The sequence below is a fragment of the Scophthalmus maximus genome, chromosome 16 (assembly GCF_022379125.1).
Source record: "Scophthalmus maximus strain ysfricsl-2021 chromosome 16, ASM2237912v1, whole genome shotgun sequence".
Taxonomy (NCBI): domain Eukaryota; kingdom Metazoa; phylum Chordata; class Actinopteri; order Pleuronectiformes; family Scophthalmidae; genus Scophthalmus; species Scophthalmus maximus.
The window spans coordinates 20080001-20096252 of NC_061530.1; the positions used below are offsets into that span (position 1 = coordinate 20080001).

Sequence of the window (16252 nt, forward strand, 5' to 3'; positions counted from 1 at the left end):
CAGACTTCACCGTCCAGAGCCACAAGAAGAGCAGCCAGGTGAGTCCACGTCCGGGGTAGAAAGTGAGATGATGGAAACCGGGACGCAGTCGCTGACGTCCTGTCAGTGATGCTGCGTTCGCTCCGAACCGCGACGCAAAGATCCGAGATCGCACACAAAGACGCAAAGACGTGGCGCGGAGCGCGTGTCGTCCGCTTCACGCGCTCGCGTTGAAATATTAAATACATAATATTGCGAACGGCAATTGAGCGTTGAGATCTTACTGACGTCACTGAGGTCGGCGCATGTTCTGGGGTCGTGTTCAGTGACGCTGCGTCTGGTGTGAACGCAGCGTCACTGAACACCTCGCCGTCGCTCCGAGAAAAGAAAATCCTTGCTCTTACTTTTCACCATCGCTTCTCCTCGGTCGTAGTATTTGCTGTAACTAAGCAACTGACTGCAGAGAAGACAATCTGCTTCCTGTGAAATACGTTTTCAGGTTTGTCAGCGTGGACACGGACTCATTCTGGTTCAGATCTAAAACTCTCGTCTGGACGGAGATTGTTTTAGTTTGCAACAAGTTTTAAAACTCAAATGTATTAGTGTGGCTGTAACGTTACTGTAGCAGCCAAACACCAGCCAGTTATTCAGGATCTAATCCAGGACGCGTGTGCGAGCATTGGCCTCAGGCTTAGTGTCTTTCCACATAAAGAAAGGAAACAACGGCAGCGTTTACTTTGTTCGAGCCCTGAGGCTTCAACAGTGTTAATTCTTTATGTGGGTATTAACTGAGCGTGTTGTTTGTCCCCGCGGCGAGCGAGCGAGCGTTATCTCCTTCAGTCAACCTTCTCACGGGCGGTAGCTCGAGTTAATGAGTTACTCTGTCTGACACACAGAGAGAGAGAGAGAGAGACGGGGGGAGGGAGAGAGAGAGAGAGAGAGAGAGAGGGAGGGAGAGAGAGAGAGAGAGAGAGAGAGAGAGAGAGAGAGAGAGAGAGAGAGAGAGAGAGACGGGGGGAGGGAGAGAGACGGGAGGGAGAGAGAGAGGGAGAGAGGGAGAGAGAGAGAGAGACGGGGGGAGGGAGAGAGGGAGGGAGAGAGAGAGACAGGAGGGGGAGAGAGAGAGAGAGAGAGAGAGAGAGAGACGGGGGGAGGGAGAGAGAGAGAGAGAGAGAGAGGGAGAGAGAGAGAGAGACAGAGAGAGAGACGGGGGGAGGGAGAGAGGGAGAGAGAGAGAGAGAGAGAGAGAGAGAGACGGGGGAGAGAGAGAGGGAGAGAGAGAGAGAGAGAGGGAGAGAGAGAGAGAGACAGAGAGAGAGACGGGGGGAGGGAGAGAGGGAGAGAGAGAGAGAGAGGGAGAGAGAGAGAGAGACGGGGGGAGGGAGAGAGACGGGAGGGAGAGAGAGAGAGAGACGGGGGGAGGGAGAGAGACGGGAGGGAGAGAGAGAGAGAGACAGGAGGGAGAGAGAGAGAGAGAGAGAGAGAGAGAGAGAGAGAGAGAGAGAGAGAGAGGGGGGGGGAGGGAGAGAGAGAGAGAGACAGGAGGGAGAGAGACAGAGAGAGAGAGAGAGAGAGACAGGAGGGAGAGAGAGAGAGAGAGAGAGAGAGAGAGAGAGAGAGAGAGAGAGAGACGGGGGAGGGAGAGAGAGAGAGAGAGAGACGGGGGAGTGGCCATGTTTGTTAACTGGGCTGAGAGGAACAGGGCGGACGCCTCTGAGCTCACGGAATGTTCGACCTCCGGCGACGGGCCACAAACGTCCAGGTCCGTCTCGTCCCCGGGTCTGTGGACCTCCTTCAACTGTCTGTGGACCTCGGCGGCACCTTGTCGGGTCTATCAGTGCCGAGGTGTCGCACGCAGATAGTGTCAGCACGAGCACTCGTGTTGAATCACGTGGTCCGAGTGGGTGTGAACCGTCCCGACTTGTCACGCAGCGCAAGAAAGAGCCAGAGCATCGAGGTGAAGTCGGTTGATTAAAGGCTCAGAGTTAAAGTACAGTTTCAGGTCACAACACAACTCACAATCTCCTTAAGCCGAATCAAGACAGAACTGAAGTTCTTATAATTCTGACCTGTATGTTACCAACCGAAGTCTAAAGTTCATGATTTAACACATTTCGTTTGTCTTCGTCTCCGCCGCAGGACGCGGCCGAGGACGTCCTGTCCATCGACAGCTGTGAGTACATCTGGGAGGCCGGGGTGGGCTTCGCCCAGTCGCCTCCGCTGAACTTCGTCCACGACCTCAACAGGTGAGAGCGCGGCGTCGGGAGCGGGAGCCCGAGTCCGACCGGTGGCGCAGCAGCATCTGCTGCTCTGACTTCACCATCTCAACTAACAGAGACGTTCTCCAGCTCCGCACTCGCAGACGTAGAGGGAATAACTTTCTGTCTCCGCATTCCATTCGTCCCGTTTTGTTCAGGACAGAGCTGCTGAAGTTGCTCCTCACCTGTTTCTCCGAGGCCATGTACCTTCCTCCCTCCTCGGACAGCAAGAGCCTCAACCCCTGGGTCACCTTCTTCTGCTCTGCAGAAAACAGGTAACACACACACACACACACACACACACACACACACACACGACCTCTCAGTGCGCTGCTATGCGGCGCCGACTGACCTCCGCCCGTCTTGCGCTGCGTCCCCCAGACAAGCGCTGCCTCTCTTCACCTCGCTGCTCAACGTGGTGTGCGCCTACGACCCGGTGGGCTACGGCATCCCGTACAACCACCTGCTGTTCTCCGACTACCGGGAGCAGCTGGTGGAGCAGGCGGTCCAGATCCTCATCGTCACGCTGGAGCACGACGCCGGGTCGGCCGCCGGCTCCGCCCTCCAGGCCCTGGACGCCTCCGGGGCCCCCGCGGCCGAGGAGGAGGAGCAGGAGGTACGAGGGACACCAATGAATCCCTGAGTTTATGGATATAAATTCATGAAAATCCCAGATACTGATTCAGAATTCTTTTTTCCAGTCTGCTGGACCAGACAACCTCTTTGTGAATTACCTCTCCAGGATCCACAGGGAAGAGGTGTGTGAAACATTGGTCACTGAGCAGAATCCTCCTGTCGGGTGTCACAGTTTGTGTGCTCTCCTTGTTCACCAGGACCTGGGCTTCATCCTGAAAGGTCTGGCTCGACTGCTGAATAATCCCCTGGTCCAGACCTACCTGCCGCGTTCCGCCAAGAAGATCCAGTTCCACCAGGAGCTGCTGATCGTCTTCTGGAAGTTCTGTGACTTCAACAAGGTGCGTGGAGCTCCGCGAGGAGTTTTGAAGCCGTGACATTGGAGAAACCTTTTCTAATTAAGACTGATTGCCGCAATATTTGGTTCAGACATTCATGGTTCCCAGATGATGTACCTCAGTGTCTCTTCCTTCAGCAGAAGCCCGAGGCTTCTGGTTTCTTAATCTTAGTCCAACATTGCAATCTGAATTTGCGTATGTCGTTCCGACTGTGTTTTTTTGTTTGTGTATGTTTCAGAAATTCCTGTTCTTTGTCCTGAAGAGCAGCGATGTGTTGGACATGCTGGTTCCCATCCTCTTCTACCTGAACGACGCCAGAGCAGATCAGTGTGAGTCACGCGCTCCAACCTTGAGAGAGTTTGTGCTGGAAACCTTTCATAGACCAATACTGGAAACCTCGTGCTCTAGAAATAAATCCACCTCTCCGCTCCACCTGCAGCTCGTATGGGCCTCATGCACATCGGCGTGTTCGTCCTCCTGCTCCTGAGTGGAGAGAGGAACTTTGGCGTTCGCCTGAACAAACCCTACACGCTCCGGGTTCCCATGGACATTCCCGTGTTCACGGGAAACCACGCCGACCTGCTCATCGTGGTCAGCAAGAGACAGCTCTCCACATTTCAACTGTTTGAACTGTGTGTTTGTGGCAGATGATAGGCTACAGCTCATAGACTGTATGAAGACAATATGAGAAAGGAAAAAATGTATCAAAGTGCAGAATTTACACTTCTTTGGTCCATGATTTACTGACAGGCCCAAATTTCCTACGTTTTAACTTTATCATGAGCTAATTTTCATCACCCTCACCTGTGCAGCTAAGATGCTAACGTGACCTTTAGCATTTACACTGAAAAACGTAAGCGCTAGTAGGATAGCATGCTAGGTGTCGGCATGTCAGCACGTACACTGCCAAACCTGACGTGGTAAATATTAGCATTTCAACTTGATAAATCAATGTTTAATTGCTGACATTGAATTGCTAGCATGCTAATAAGCTAAATAATATATTAACATATTGAAATATAAAAAAAGATTTGTGTATAAACACTAACATGCTAAGGTGTCAAACTAAATCCATTAGTATTTTAACATGCTCAGTAGTTCGCCTAGCTAATGTTGATTTATAATGCCAACAAGCTAAATTAAACGTTAGCATAATAACACAAAATGTTGTACAAAGCTAAGGGTAGCATGCTAAGGTGTCAAACATTAGCATGGTAAATATTAGCATGCTAACATGAAATGTCCTAATAGCCACAATGCAGAAGATGAACAGTTTAAATTTAGACGACGTCATGGTCTGTCTTCGTGCAGCGCCATTATTATTTCTTAAGGATTGTTAGTTTTGTTTTGTTGCAGAATATTTGATATTCTTCTGTTAAAAATGCATTTGTCAATGTTTTCCTTGTGTCGTAGCTCCTGACCTTTGTGATTATTATCGTCTTTACTTCGTTACGTTCAGATATTCCACAAAATCATCACCAGTGGACACCAGCGTCTCCAGCCGCTCTTCGACTGCCTGCTCACCATCATAGTGAACAGTGAGTATCACGGCTGATTTGTCCCTCCCTGGTGACCAAATGGGGGAACTGCCAAATAATGGAAAGCCTCCCTGCCGATCTTTACCTTCATCTTTACTCAACGTGTAGTTAGGAAAGAGGGAATAGATAGTGAGGAACCAGGAGTCTCTTGTAACCAACCCCCCACCCCCCCAGTTTCACCTTATATGAAGAGCCTGTCCATGGTGGCGGCAAACAAGCTGCTCCACCTCCTGGAGGCCTTCTCCACGCCCTGGTTCCTCTTCTCCTCCACCCAGAACCATCTGCTGGTCTTCTTCCTGCTGGAGGTCTTCAACAACATCATCCAGTATCAGTTTGATGGTGAGGACATGAATTTGACCTCAACCGTTGTGACACTCTGCAGTTTAGCCCAGCTGTGAATGTGCAATGTCAAATCTCCCTCACAGGAAACTGCAACCTGGTGTACGCCATCATCCGAAAGCGAAACATCTTCCACCATTTGGCGAACCTGCCCACTGACACGGCGTCTGTCCAGAAGGCGCTGCAGAAGAAGAGGAAGTCCAGGGTCTCCAGGACCAACTCAACGGAGGCCGAGTCCATGGAGGGCTCCAGACCAGCCGTGCCGGCTGAGCCCGGCACGCTCAAGGCCAGCCTAGAGGCCACGCCTGGTATGACGTGTGATGGTATAACAACTGAAATGGTGCGCAAAGAAAAAATCCTCGTGTCGCGTTACCCGCCCGAGTTTGACCGAGAACCTTCATTCATCAGTGACTTTGGGAGAATCTCGTCACTGACTGACTTTCACGACATCACATCACGTGAATATATCGCTCGAGGTCAAATATTGGGGCAAGTGAAGCGAATGACACGAATTTCGTGCCTAATCGTTGCTCCATACATGACCCGAAATTCGCGACACTGGTGGACAGTAAATACGCACACTCCAGAGAGCGATATTGTACTTTTTATTCCAATTGATAACTTGAATTTCTACAGATTCAGATTAATACTCATCAATTTTCAGATAATCCCATTATCTCAGTTGAAGTTGGATGAGAGGCGAGTTACACCATGGACAGTCTATCACAGGATATATATATCTATATATATATATCTATATATATATAGATTGATATATATCTATATATATATAGATATATATCCTCATTCATACGTCAAATCAATTTTTTTCCCGTTTCCCAGACGTCGTCCCTGTAGTTTAAACAGTTTCTCTTGTTTTCCCGCAGGGATCGATAAGATAACGGAGAAGTCCCAGGTGACTGAGAACGGCACCTTGGTCGCCGTCCCACAGTCAGACTCTCCGCAGGCGGCGGCCGACAACAGTGCGATGAGCGGAGCCAGCGACACAGAGTCCAACTCGGAGAGAGACCACGAGGTACCAAGGAATCAACACTATTAATCTGATTTTAATTTTATTTTTAAGTCCTGCCATGAAAGTAATTCCCCGTGTGTTTTATTCATCCTGCTGTCAGGCCGACCACACGGAGTCGGAATCGACCAGGGGTCGGTTGTCGAGTGTGTCGTCATCAGTGGCCTGCAGCGCTAACCCAGACTGGGTTGGTAGAAAAGTCGTTTCCACTCTTATCTGTGTTTTATTTCCTCTGTAAAGCCGCGTGGGTCGTCCTCCGTCATGCTTCCTGTGTTCTCCCAGGTGTTGTCGTGGAAGGGTAAACTCCCTCTGCAGACCATCATGCGGCTGCTGCAAGTGCTCGTCCCTCAGGTGGAGAAGATCTGCATCGACAAGTAAGAAGCTGCACAACTGTAACAAGTCAAATGTGTTCTACTGAGTGAGCAGAGTGACTTTCAGTATGAAACCACTCGCTGATTATTTTCATTTTCAGTTAATTTTCTCAAGTTATGCCTCCTGAATGGCGACGACTGTGGTTCCTTCAAATTTGCAACCAAAAGTTCACTATGGACTCAAAAGATGAGCTGAACATTTTTCCACAGCTGGGATCCGCTGTTCCCAGGATTTAGTATCTCGGAGTTCAGGGTTCAATTCAGAACATGATGAATCTGCGTTTCTGGAGGAGACCTGCGGAGTTGATCCACCTACTGTAACAAAACAATAGTCAAACATCTACGCTCCACTAACTCCTGAGGGAAATATCTGGCTCTTCTGCTACATGCTCCACTATGGGCAGGAGGTGTCACCGTGGATGAATCAGCTGAAAGCTGCAGACGCCAAAACACCAACATTGAACTTAAAGATGCTAAAATGTTCCGAACAGCTCAGATAATCTGCCCCCGACTACATGAGCAGGGATGCTGAGGGGGCTGCAGCACCATCTACTGGCCACGAGCAGTAACTGCAAAAATATGCACAAATGTAGAACGTGACGTGGTAATAGTGAGTTAGATATGTCTCAAAAATGTATCTCTGATTTCGTTAAAGCCAACCTTGCTGTCTGTTGTTTGGTAAAATACTCGTAAAACTGGTATAAAATATTTGTCAGACATCCAAATTAATACGAAAATCATAAATGTTGCGCTGCAGTGCTGCTATTATTTTTTTTATTATATTTTATATTATTATTATTTTTTATATATTTTACGTGACGTCAATATATAGACTTTGGCATCTCTGACCAACTTCACAGAGATTTTTAATTCCACCGTTGACGTGAGTGATATGAAAAATCTGAGTCGGCGCTGTCGCCGTCGTCCGCAGGGGTTTGACGGACGAGTCGGAAATCCTCAAGTTCCTTCAGCACGGGACGCTCGTCGGCCTGCTGCCCATCCCGCACCCGATACTCATCAGGAAGTACCAGGCCAACGCCGGCACGGTCATGTGGTTCCGCACGTACATGTGGGGAGTCATCTACCTGCGGTAGGGAAACCACATAAGAGCCTGAATGTGTCGGGGAGCCGGTTTGTTTTCAACCTTCTGCAGTTCTAGGAAGTGGAATAAGTGTTTTCACCGTGTCTTGTTTTGTTCTTCTCCCCCTCCCCCCCCGACTCTGTGTTGCCGCAGCAACCTGGATCCTCCAATCTGGTACGACACGGACATCAGGCTGTTTGAGATCCAGAGGATTTAGAGGAGGAGCTTCCTCTCAGCGCTCCGACCCTCCTCTTCACCGATGTGCTCTGAAGACGACCTCTTCAAATCCTCAACGTGTCTAAATGTTGTCAGTAGACTATTTACCGCCTGTTACGTGGAGCCGATGCCAAATGTATCCGTCAGATGCGATTTATTGAAATGATTCATTTTGCCAAGAATATATACTTTGTAGTTTTGTAGTAACGTGCAACAGGAAGTTCTCAGAATGATCTGAAGGCTTTTCCCGTTCCGCCACGTTCGCCACGTTCACGAACGTGTGCAGATGTAAAGACTGTCGCCCCGGAGCCTTTCACAGGAAGCTGAGAGGAAAATCAAACGTGGGACTTGAAACTCTCATATTCTGACGGAGACGATGTCAGAAAAAGATATTTCTCCTGCTGAAGCAGCAGGAAACTCGCTTTGAGATGTGAATGTGTCACGGCGTCGCGTGCCGTCAGAATTAAAAACGTCGCAGGAGGTTTTTTAGACTCGTATGTTTTAATTCAACAGCCTCTTCTCTTTTGAGGAGACGTCCCGACTGCTCTCTGACTGCTCTCGTTCACCTTCTTCACCACATGTCATCATATTGTGCATCAATCTGACAGCTGTCTCGTCTTCACAGAGAAGAACTTACATTCAAAACACATGATGAGATTATTAAAGTCGATGCTTTTTGGCCTGTTCCCTCCTCACTGGGCTATTTGTCACACGGAAAGTGACGTTTTCCCGTTAAAACTTTTCAAATTGTTGCATTTAAAAAAATGCAGAAAAAAAAGATATTTCACACGACAAAAACCTTTAATTTTTTAAAACTAAAACTTTACAATAAAACTTAACTTACTGAACGTGTTTGAACTTTTACTGAAGCAAAACATCTCCACACTTTGAAAACAAGGCTGAAATCTTAAATCTATAACTCATCGGTTCACACTCGCATTATTGATTATAACTTTTAATAACTTAAGAGTTAAAAAGAAAAGAATATAATTTAACACCAAATCCACTGTTTTCTTTTTGTACGTTACATGTGAAACTCGCTCTGTTTCCATCGTCTGTTGTCTCTTCCTATAATAATGTTTATTACAGCAGAATTTATTATAGTCATTTTAAGAAACCCTGAAAAATCCTGAGGTTCATTTGTCACAGACTCTGTTCCCAAACCTTTCTGCCTCACCAACCTTTACCTCGGTGGAGCGTCCTCTGTGCACGCGGGCGTCGCCATGTTGAAACAGGAAATGGCCAAACGCAAGCGTGTAGTGTTACGACTCGGTCACAGGAAGTAAGAGCAGCAGCGCGCAGTGACGTCCACACACTTCTGGCCTTGTGAAGTACAAACTAAATGATTTACAGAAGCGTATCCTGTTGGTCTGTCCGTCGGGTGGTCTCGCTCGTCACGCCGACAGCAGCAGCTCCAGCAGAGCTCCCACCGAGTGCATCCTGTAGAAGACGCTGAGCGGCTGCCCCAAGTTCACCAGCACGAACCAGACGCTGAAGCCGAAGAACTGCTTCCCCAGGCCGTTCTCGAACTGGGGGTGGGCGCCGAAGGCGGGAATCACCCACAGCTGGAGGAGGAGGAGGGAACGTGTCATCGCTTACAAACGAACAGGACAAAAGGAAGCGCGTGTTTTAATGAAACCGTACGGGGCGTTACCATGATGTTGGAGAGGACGAGGAAAGCGCAGATTTCTTGTATCGCTCTTTTGTGCCAGGACTTTTTCCCATCGTGGCCTTGAGCAGCAGGGGGCGCCGGCGTGTCGTTGCCCTCCAGCAGCGAAATGTCCGTCTTCCTCTCCTCTTGTGTCGGGGCCTTTTTCTTCGGCTGCGGGTCAATTTGTCGTTTACAAAACAAAACCTGGTCAAGGCCGGTTTACAAAACACTGAGGTGAAGCTGCAGGTACAGTACCTTGAATATGCTTCTCCGCTGCTTCTCCTTCTTCCTGGCGAGCAGGTTGGGGTGCCTGTGGAGGCCCTCGATGATGAAGATGTTCTGCAGCACGAGCTCCAGCAGGCTGAGGACGGAGTAGGCCAGGTCCAGGTCCCCCAGGGGCCCGCTCGTCCCCAGAGCCAGGGCCGCCACCAGGGAGAAGTAGGAGAGGGCGAGCTGGCCCAGAGCCGCCGCCACCAGGAGGAGCACGTCCAGGCTGCGGGTCGGGTTGTGTCCCCCCTCGTGGGCCCTCCTCTCCAGCCTGTGGACCAGCATCCCGGCCAGCGAGCAGCAGGACATGACGGGCATGACGGCCAGGTGGTAGCCGTAGAACACCAGGAAGGCGGCGAGGCGGAGCTGCTCCTGGCTCACCCACACCTGGTAGAGGAGGAAGACGGCCACGCCCGCCACCAGGACCAGGCCGCCGAGCACCAGGCCGTAGACCAGCCCGCCCTGGTACACCACGCGCAGGGTGAGCTTCTGAGTGGCGTGGTGACCCGGACCCGTCGTCCTGCGGCCCACGTTCTTCCACATCACGTAGACCATGCAGCCGGCCATCAGGTAGAACTCCATGTTGAAGGGATACAGGATCTCGAAGCCTTTCCTGAAGGCGAGGCAGGCTGTGCTCGCACTGCACCGACACCCCGTCCAGTTACCTGCAGGCAGGAAGACTCACTGTATCACACCGTACAGTATCACACTGTACGGTAACACACCGGATCACACTGTACAGTAACACACTGTATCACACTGTACAGTATCACACTGTATGGTAACACACTGTACAGTAACACACTGTATCACACTGTACAGTATCACACTGTATCACACTGTACAGTATCACAATGTACGTTAACACACTGTGTCACACTGTACAGAATCACACTGTACGGTAACACACTGTATCACACTGTAAAGAATCAGGCGGTACGGTAACACAGTGTATCACACCGTACGGTATCACACTGTACAGTGTGTCACTGTACAGTATCTCACATACTGTATAGTAAAACACTGTACGGTAACACACTGTATCACACCTGTACAGTATCACACTGTACGGTAACACACTATCACACTGTACGGTATCACACTATCACATTGTACAGTATCTCACACACTGTACAGTATCACATCTGTACAGTATCATGCCCGTACAGTATCATACTGTACAGTAACACACTGTACAGTATCACACACTGTACAGTAACACACTGTATCACACTGTACAGTATCACACTGTACGGTAACACACTGTGTCACACTGTACAGAATCACACTGTACGGTAACACACTGTATCACACTGTAAAGAATCAGGCGGTACGGTAACACAGTGTATCACACCGTACGGTATCACACTGTACAGTGTGTCACTGTACAGTATCTCACATACTGTATAGTAAAACACTGTACGGTAACACACTGTATCACACCTGTACAGTATCACACTGTACGGTAACACACTGTATCACACCTGTACAGTATCACACTATCACATTGTACAGTATCTCACACACTGTACAGTATCACATCTGTACAGTATCATGCCCGTACAGTATCACACTGTACAGTAACACACTGTACAGTATCACACACTGTACAGTAACAGGCAACCAAGATGTTTCTCACAGAGGAGCTAAACTGAACCACTGGAGGAAGTTTCCTCTTGAGATTCAGAAAGTTGCTTTATTCTTATGCCACATCAAACGCAATCTTTGTGTCATATTCTTCTTTCATCTTCGGGCTGTTTAATAAAACCTCTCTACTGTACCTGCTGCTGCCTCAGACACGTTTGTGTTGGCGAACTCGAGCCCGTCCTCCTTCTCCAGCTCGATCTCCTGGTGGATGGTCTCCTCGGTGACGGCGTTGAGCCACAGCAGCAGGTCGGCCGACAGGATCAGCATCAGCCCGGACCTGCGTCCAATCACAGCGAGCGAGCGGAGAAACAAGTACAACTATTAGAAACAAACACATATGCAAAACACAGATACACCGGAATCTTCTACTGTAAACTAATAACTACCTGGTGACGATCTTGTGTCTGTGGATACAGTCTTTGGAGTGAACCCACAGTAAATACGTCTGTTAAAGAAAAAACATAAGTAAAGACACGTTTTAAACATTACAAATCTCATAAACCCTTCATTTTTCATATTCATTCACTGTATCTCCTCAGTCCAATCACCGACTAACTTTTAATTATTAAGGTTTATTTAAGTTTTCTCTGAGCTGATGAAGACCATGAGCTGCAGCTGAAAGCTCTAGAAAAAGCTGAGGAATAGATTTCTAAGTTTTTTGTCACACAGATTATTTAAACAGTTTTATGGATTATGTGACGATTCAGACATATTCAAGACTTCAAAGGGATTTTTTTTTTGCTTAAGAAAACTGTTTTTTGTACGAAGAGCTGAACAATAAGTTCATCTCCATTCATTGCATTTACAATTCAGCATAATTTACATTTTTTAATAATATTTTATGTGTAATTTTGGGGCAGTTTTTCCAAAAGGGTTAGGGTCGGAGGATGTCGCGCCTCGTACAGGTCAAACATCTACGAGGCGAATTGTAATTTGTGAATACGGGTTGTGTATATAAAATGTGATGATCAATCGATTAATCGACATCGCAGTTGATCATAAATTGCAAAAATCATAAACGTGTTGAGCGACGAGTCGCTGACTCAGACTGGTTTGACCAGTTACGGAGGCGAAAGTTGGAATATTGTTGCGCAACTGACATTTTTAATCTCACCAGTTATAAACATGATTATTTACTTTTCATCTACTTTTACGTACAGTTTCACTACGTTACATGATTTAGCATTAGCCCATAACCACCACTTGTGGCCACATTAGCTGAGCCGCTGAGCAAAAAAGCTGCATAGATGTGACACATATTCTAGTTTCTCAGATGATATTCCTCTTCCTGAGCACGTTCAGGTCACATTTCAGGGCTTGTCCACCTGATATTCAAGTTTTTCTGTAACCAGATGCCACTTTACATTTGTCTCTCCCTCCTCTGTTTGTTATTTACTCGGCCAGCGAAGTGAAGTGAAGTGGCAGCAGCGACCCGGCGGCCGGCGTCGTTACCTGCAGCGGGAGGAAAGCAGCCTCTGTGAATGCAGAGAGCACCGTGGCGGCCGGCTGACACTCGCTCACGCTGATCAAATAACCAATCCTGCAGATGTACAGCAGCAGGCTGAAGGCGGCGAAGAGAACGAGGACCACTGGCACAGGAGAGGGGAGAAAAAATTCATGTTTCATGACAATATCCAGAACAAACCCTGTGTGGATCCTGTCGTGGTGATGGAGCTCGGGGGGGCTTACGGGTCACGGTGCTTCCCCCGGCGTGGTGGTCCTTGTGCGGGCTGATGCCGGGCTGCCTCCGGGCCCACAGCAGGAACCACAGCATCCAGGTCAGACCCGCCACCATCAGCAGCAGCATGAACACCTGGGGCTCCTGGTGCCTCAGGCCCGCCGGGTTGAAGGCCCGGCCGGCCACCAGCGCCGCCCCCAGCAGCACCACGTTCATCCCCAGCAGGCCGGAGATCAGGCGCCGCCCGCTGGGGACCCAGACCAGCACCGGGTCCAGCTCCTGGTCCTGGACCCGGGCGTCCGGTTGGTCGTCGGTGGGGTTCCCAGGAGCCACCGGAGAGGAGTCCAGCTCTGAGGCTCCGGGGTCAGGGTTCATCTTCACAGGTTCTTATTTCCCTCTGAAGACTCACTGCAGTTCCTTCTCGGTCTCCTTGTTTCCACTCGGTTTCCTCAGTCTCACGCAGCCGCAGCTGAAACGTTCAGCCTGTGGAGGCATGCGGCTGAAAGCTGCAGGTAAAGCTCTGCTCCACCTTCCCACCCGGCTGTAGGTGTGGCCCTGATACGGTGCATTAAAAAACAAACACACCTTTCATAGCAAAAGCAACAGGTATCATGTTTACTCTTGGTGTTGACCTTTTGACCTGTTGTGTCGCTGGAACTAACGTCTCCTCTGATTTCTGAACGACCTGCGCAGAAGTGTTTTTTTTAATCAATCTACAGTCGACGATCTTAAAGTCACCGATGTGGTTTTACTCTGAAAGTCTTTATCAGCCGGGTTCTCCGCCACGACGCGTCACTGTTTGCGTACGTTCTGCACCAGGAACCGATTTATGAATGTGTGACCTGCGTGCTATCACACACACACACACACACACACAAACACACACACACACACACACACACACACACACACACACACACAAAGCAGCAGCTGATAGTTGAATCATAACTGATAACCTGCTGCGAGTGATAATGTTTCTGTGTTTTAGTTTCAGGCTCAAATTTAAAGGATCAGGTGGTTTTGTATGTTTTGGCCCGTTTACAGCAAATCACGTCAGTTTTGCCTTTTGCAAACAACTGATGAGTTTTACTTTGAATTTATGTTTTGTAAAGGTTTATGAATCTTTGTCAAGTACAAGATTTTTTTCTAGTAGTAGGAGAATATTAAATGTGATCAATTACCTTGTATAGAAATAAATCAATCTCACTTTTATTTGTATTGCACTTTTCATACAAACAATGTCACGCAAAGTGATTTACAGATTAAAAGCAAGAAAAACAATAATAGCAACAAGCATCTATGCAACGAGTGAAACCATAGTAACAGGGACGGAGGGAAAAGGAAACGAAGAGTCCGAAATTTGCGATGAGGAAAAATCAGGTAGATAAAGATTAAATGCTAAGAATAAAATGATTAAATATTAAAGGGCATGAAAATCATAACATGCTATGAAGAGGAGATGGTTTGAAGTAACTCCATAGAAAATGAATAAATACCCTAGAAAAAGAACAAAAGGAAAAAAACGTCTGAGATGTTTAAATAGAAAAATTTATGAATTAAGTTCAATAAATTGCCAGAATAAAAATGTTGGTGGTGAGTCAACATTCTCCTCTGACGTCTTCATAAAGACGTGATGCAAGGAAGATGGTTCGACAGCATTTAAGTTATTCCTTTCCTCCATGTTAGGTATGATTTCATATTTAATCACAAGGACTTATTTTATTCTGACTCAATGTCCCTGGATCGATATCAGAAGAACTCACCTGAAACTCGTGCTCTCTCTTCTCCGTGGCAGCTTTTCCAAGGACGGTGGAGAAATGACAACCAGTCGCGGAGGGAACCGCTATTTAAATATTAATACATGTGTTTATTTTTCATAAGTCTGACAGGATGCGTTGTTTGCTTTAATCAGTGCACTGAAGCCACCGGATGTGGGATGTGTATCTGTTCATAACACACATGTTGACACGTGTCAATCAGGGACTTTTTCGTGATAATAGAGTCAATTTCCTTTTCAAATATAATTGATACTGATCCATAATTGTCTTAGTTTAGTCTATGGTCCAACAAATCCAAAATGCTGCAACTTGCCTACATATTTATCAGATGTATCTAAAAACCTTCATCAGACTTGTTGACATTAATTTTTTCATATCCAACCTTTATTCTTAAACTGTAGAAATGTATAATTCCAAAATAAGCAGCATGTTTACAGTTATAACCAAACACAACTAAGAAGCTGATGAAACTACCGACCTAAAGCAAGAGAAGCTTACATTTAGCTTAAAGCTAGCGGTAGCCCCAGTTAGCATGAACTAAAGCCCCCGAATTATTACAAATACATATTTATCAGTCTGAACTCAATTCTATTTAATTAGGGCCCGAGCACGAGGTGCGCGGACCTGGGGCATTGCATGCACCAGGGCCGCATGCACCGAGGTGCAAGGCCCTATTGTTTCCGTAAGGATTATTATTATTATTAGGGCCCGAGCACCGAGGTGCGCGGACCTGGGGCATTGCATGCACCAGGGCCGCATGCACCGAGGTGCAAGGCCCTATTGTTTCCGTAAGGATTATTATTATTATTATTATTATTATTCTTGTTCAGACGCGGTCGCTCATTTTGCACCCTGTTCCCATATGCGAAAACGGACGAAAATTGGCACACACGTTAAGAACTGCTCCCGCTACTCAGGCCCAGAGGCCCGGCACTGGGTGTGGCCCAGGGCCTCCACAGCGCCCCCTGGAAAAATCATCAGGTATAGGGAAAAAAAATTTGGAGTATCCTACATAAATGAAATTTGGGAGGCAGATACATCTTGTCGGGACTGACAAAAAACCTCTTGGCAAAATTTCCTATGACCAACAGGAAGTCGGCCATTTTGTGTCAAAATCCATATTTCACGTGCCATATTTTAATGAACTACTCCTACAAATTTCACATGAGCAACTTCAAATTTGTCGTGTGTCATCTAAAGACCCATGGGATGAAACGATATCAAAAGTTTGAGTGTACATCAGAGCCCCCCGCTGTGACGGCGTGGCGAAAATGTGGCGAATTTCGATCCCTCGCCATGAAAACGGAAGTCGCTCGTAATCGAAGGTACAAGCTCCGAACGGACCCAAACTTCTCAGGCATGATAACAATCTTGCCCTGAACAGATTGCCATGTCAATATTGGACATAGGTCATAGCGCCACCTACTGGCAACAGGAAGTAACATGTG

General features: G+C 47.8%; 2 protein-coding genes across 5 annotated transcripts in view; one reads left to right on the top strand and one right to left on the bottom strand.

The window, feature by feature from the left end:
- Window positions 1-8267, top strand: part of hid1b (HID1 domain containing b) — an 11577-nt gene extending 3310 nt beyond the window's left edge. The window contains exons 4-19 of one of the 3 annotated variants that reach the window (XM_035612111.2): window positions 1-38; window positions 2119-2225; window positions 2396-2512; window positions 2619-2853; window positions 2939-2995; window positions 3071-3211; window positions 3447-3537; window positions 3648-3799; window positions 4668-4746; window positions 4921-5085; window positions 5172-5393; window positions 5973-6121; window positions 6219-6302; window positions 6398-6489; window positions 7418-7576; window positions 7721-8267. The exon at window positions 1-38 is cut by the window's left edge and continues 88 nt beyond it. In XM_035612111.2, the coding sequence (XP_035468004.2) occupies window positions 1-38; window positions 2119-2225; window positions 2396-2512; window positions 2619-2853; window positions 2939-2995; window positions 3071-3211; window positions 3447-3537; window positions 3648-3799; window positions 4668-4746; window positions 4921-5085; window positions 5172-5393; window positions 5973-6121; window positions 6219-6302; window positions 6398-6489; window positions 7418-7576; window positions 7721-7784 (1952 nt within the window). In that variant the 3' untranslated portion in view covers window positions 7785-8267. Of the gene's footprint in view, window positions 39-1621; window positions 1937-2118; window positions 2226-2395; window positions 2513-2618; window positions 2854-2938; window positions 2996-3070; window positions 3212-3446; window positions 3538-3647; window positions 3800-4667; window positions 4747-4920; window positions 5086-5171; window positions 5394-5972; window positions 6122-6218; window positions 6303-6397; window positions 6490-7346; window positions 7577-7720 lie in introns of those variants that run through there. The other 2 variants (XM_047327762.1, XM_035612112.2) reach the window with 2 other exon arrangements.
- A 364-nt stretch (window positions 8268-8631) lies between these two features.
- LOC118287191 (proton channel OTOP3) lies at window positions 8632-14822 on the bottom strand. Of its 2 annotated transcripts, XM_035612144.2 has the most exons (8): window positions 14790-14822; window positions 13038-13581; window positions 12801-12937; window positions 11735-11793; window positions 11483-11625; window positions 9690-10366; window positions 9438-9605; window positions 8632-9348 (listed from the first exon to the last, which is right to left on the bottom strand). In XM_035612144.2, exons 2-8 carry the CDS (start codon window positions 13399-13401, stop codon window positions 9178-9180), a joined length of 1719 nt encoding a protein of 572 aa, XP_035468037.2. In that variant the 5' UTR covers window positions 13402-13581; window positions 14790-14822; the 3' UTR covers window positions 8632-9177. The 2 variants fall into 2 exon arrangements, with proteins under 2 accessions (XP_035468037.2, XP_035468038.1); XM_035612145.2 differs by lacking the exons at window positions 12801-12937; window positions 14790-14822 and having other exon boundaries at window positions 12994-13873.
- Between the last annotated feature and the right edge of the window lie 1430 nt (window positions 14823-16252).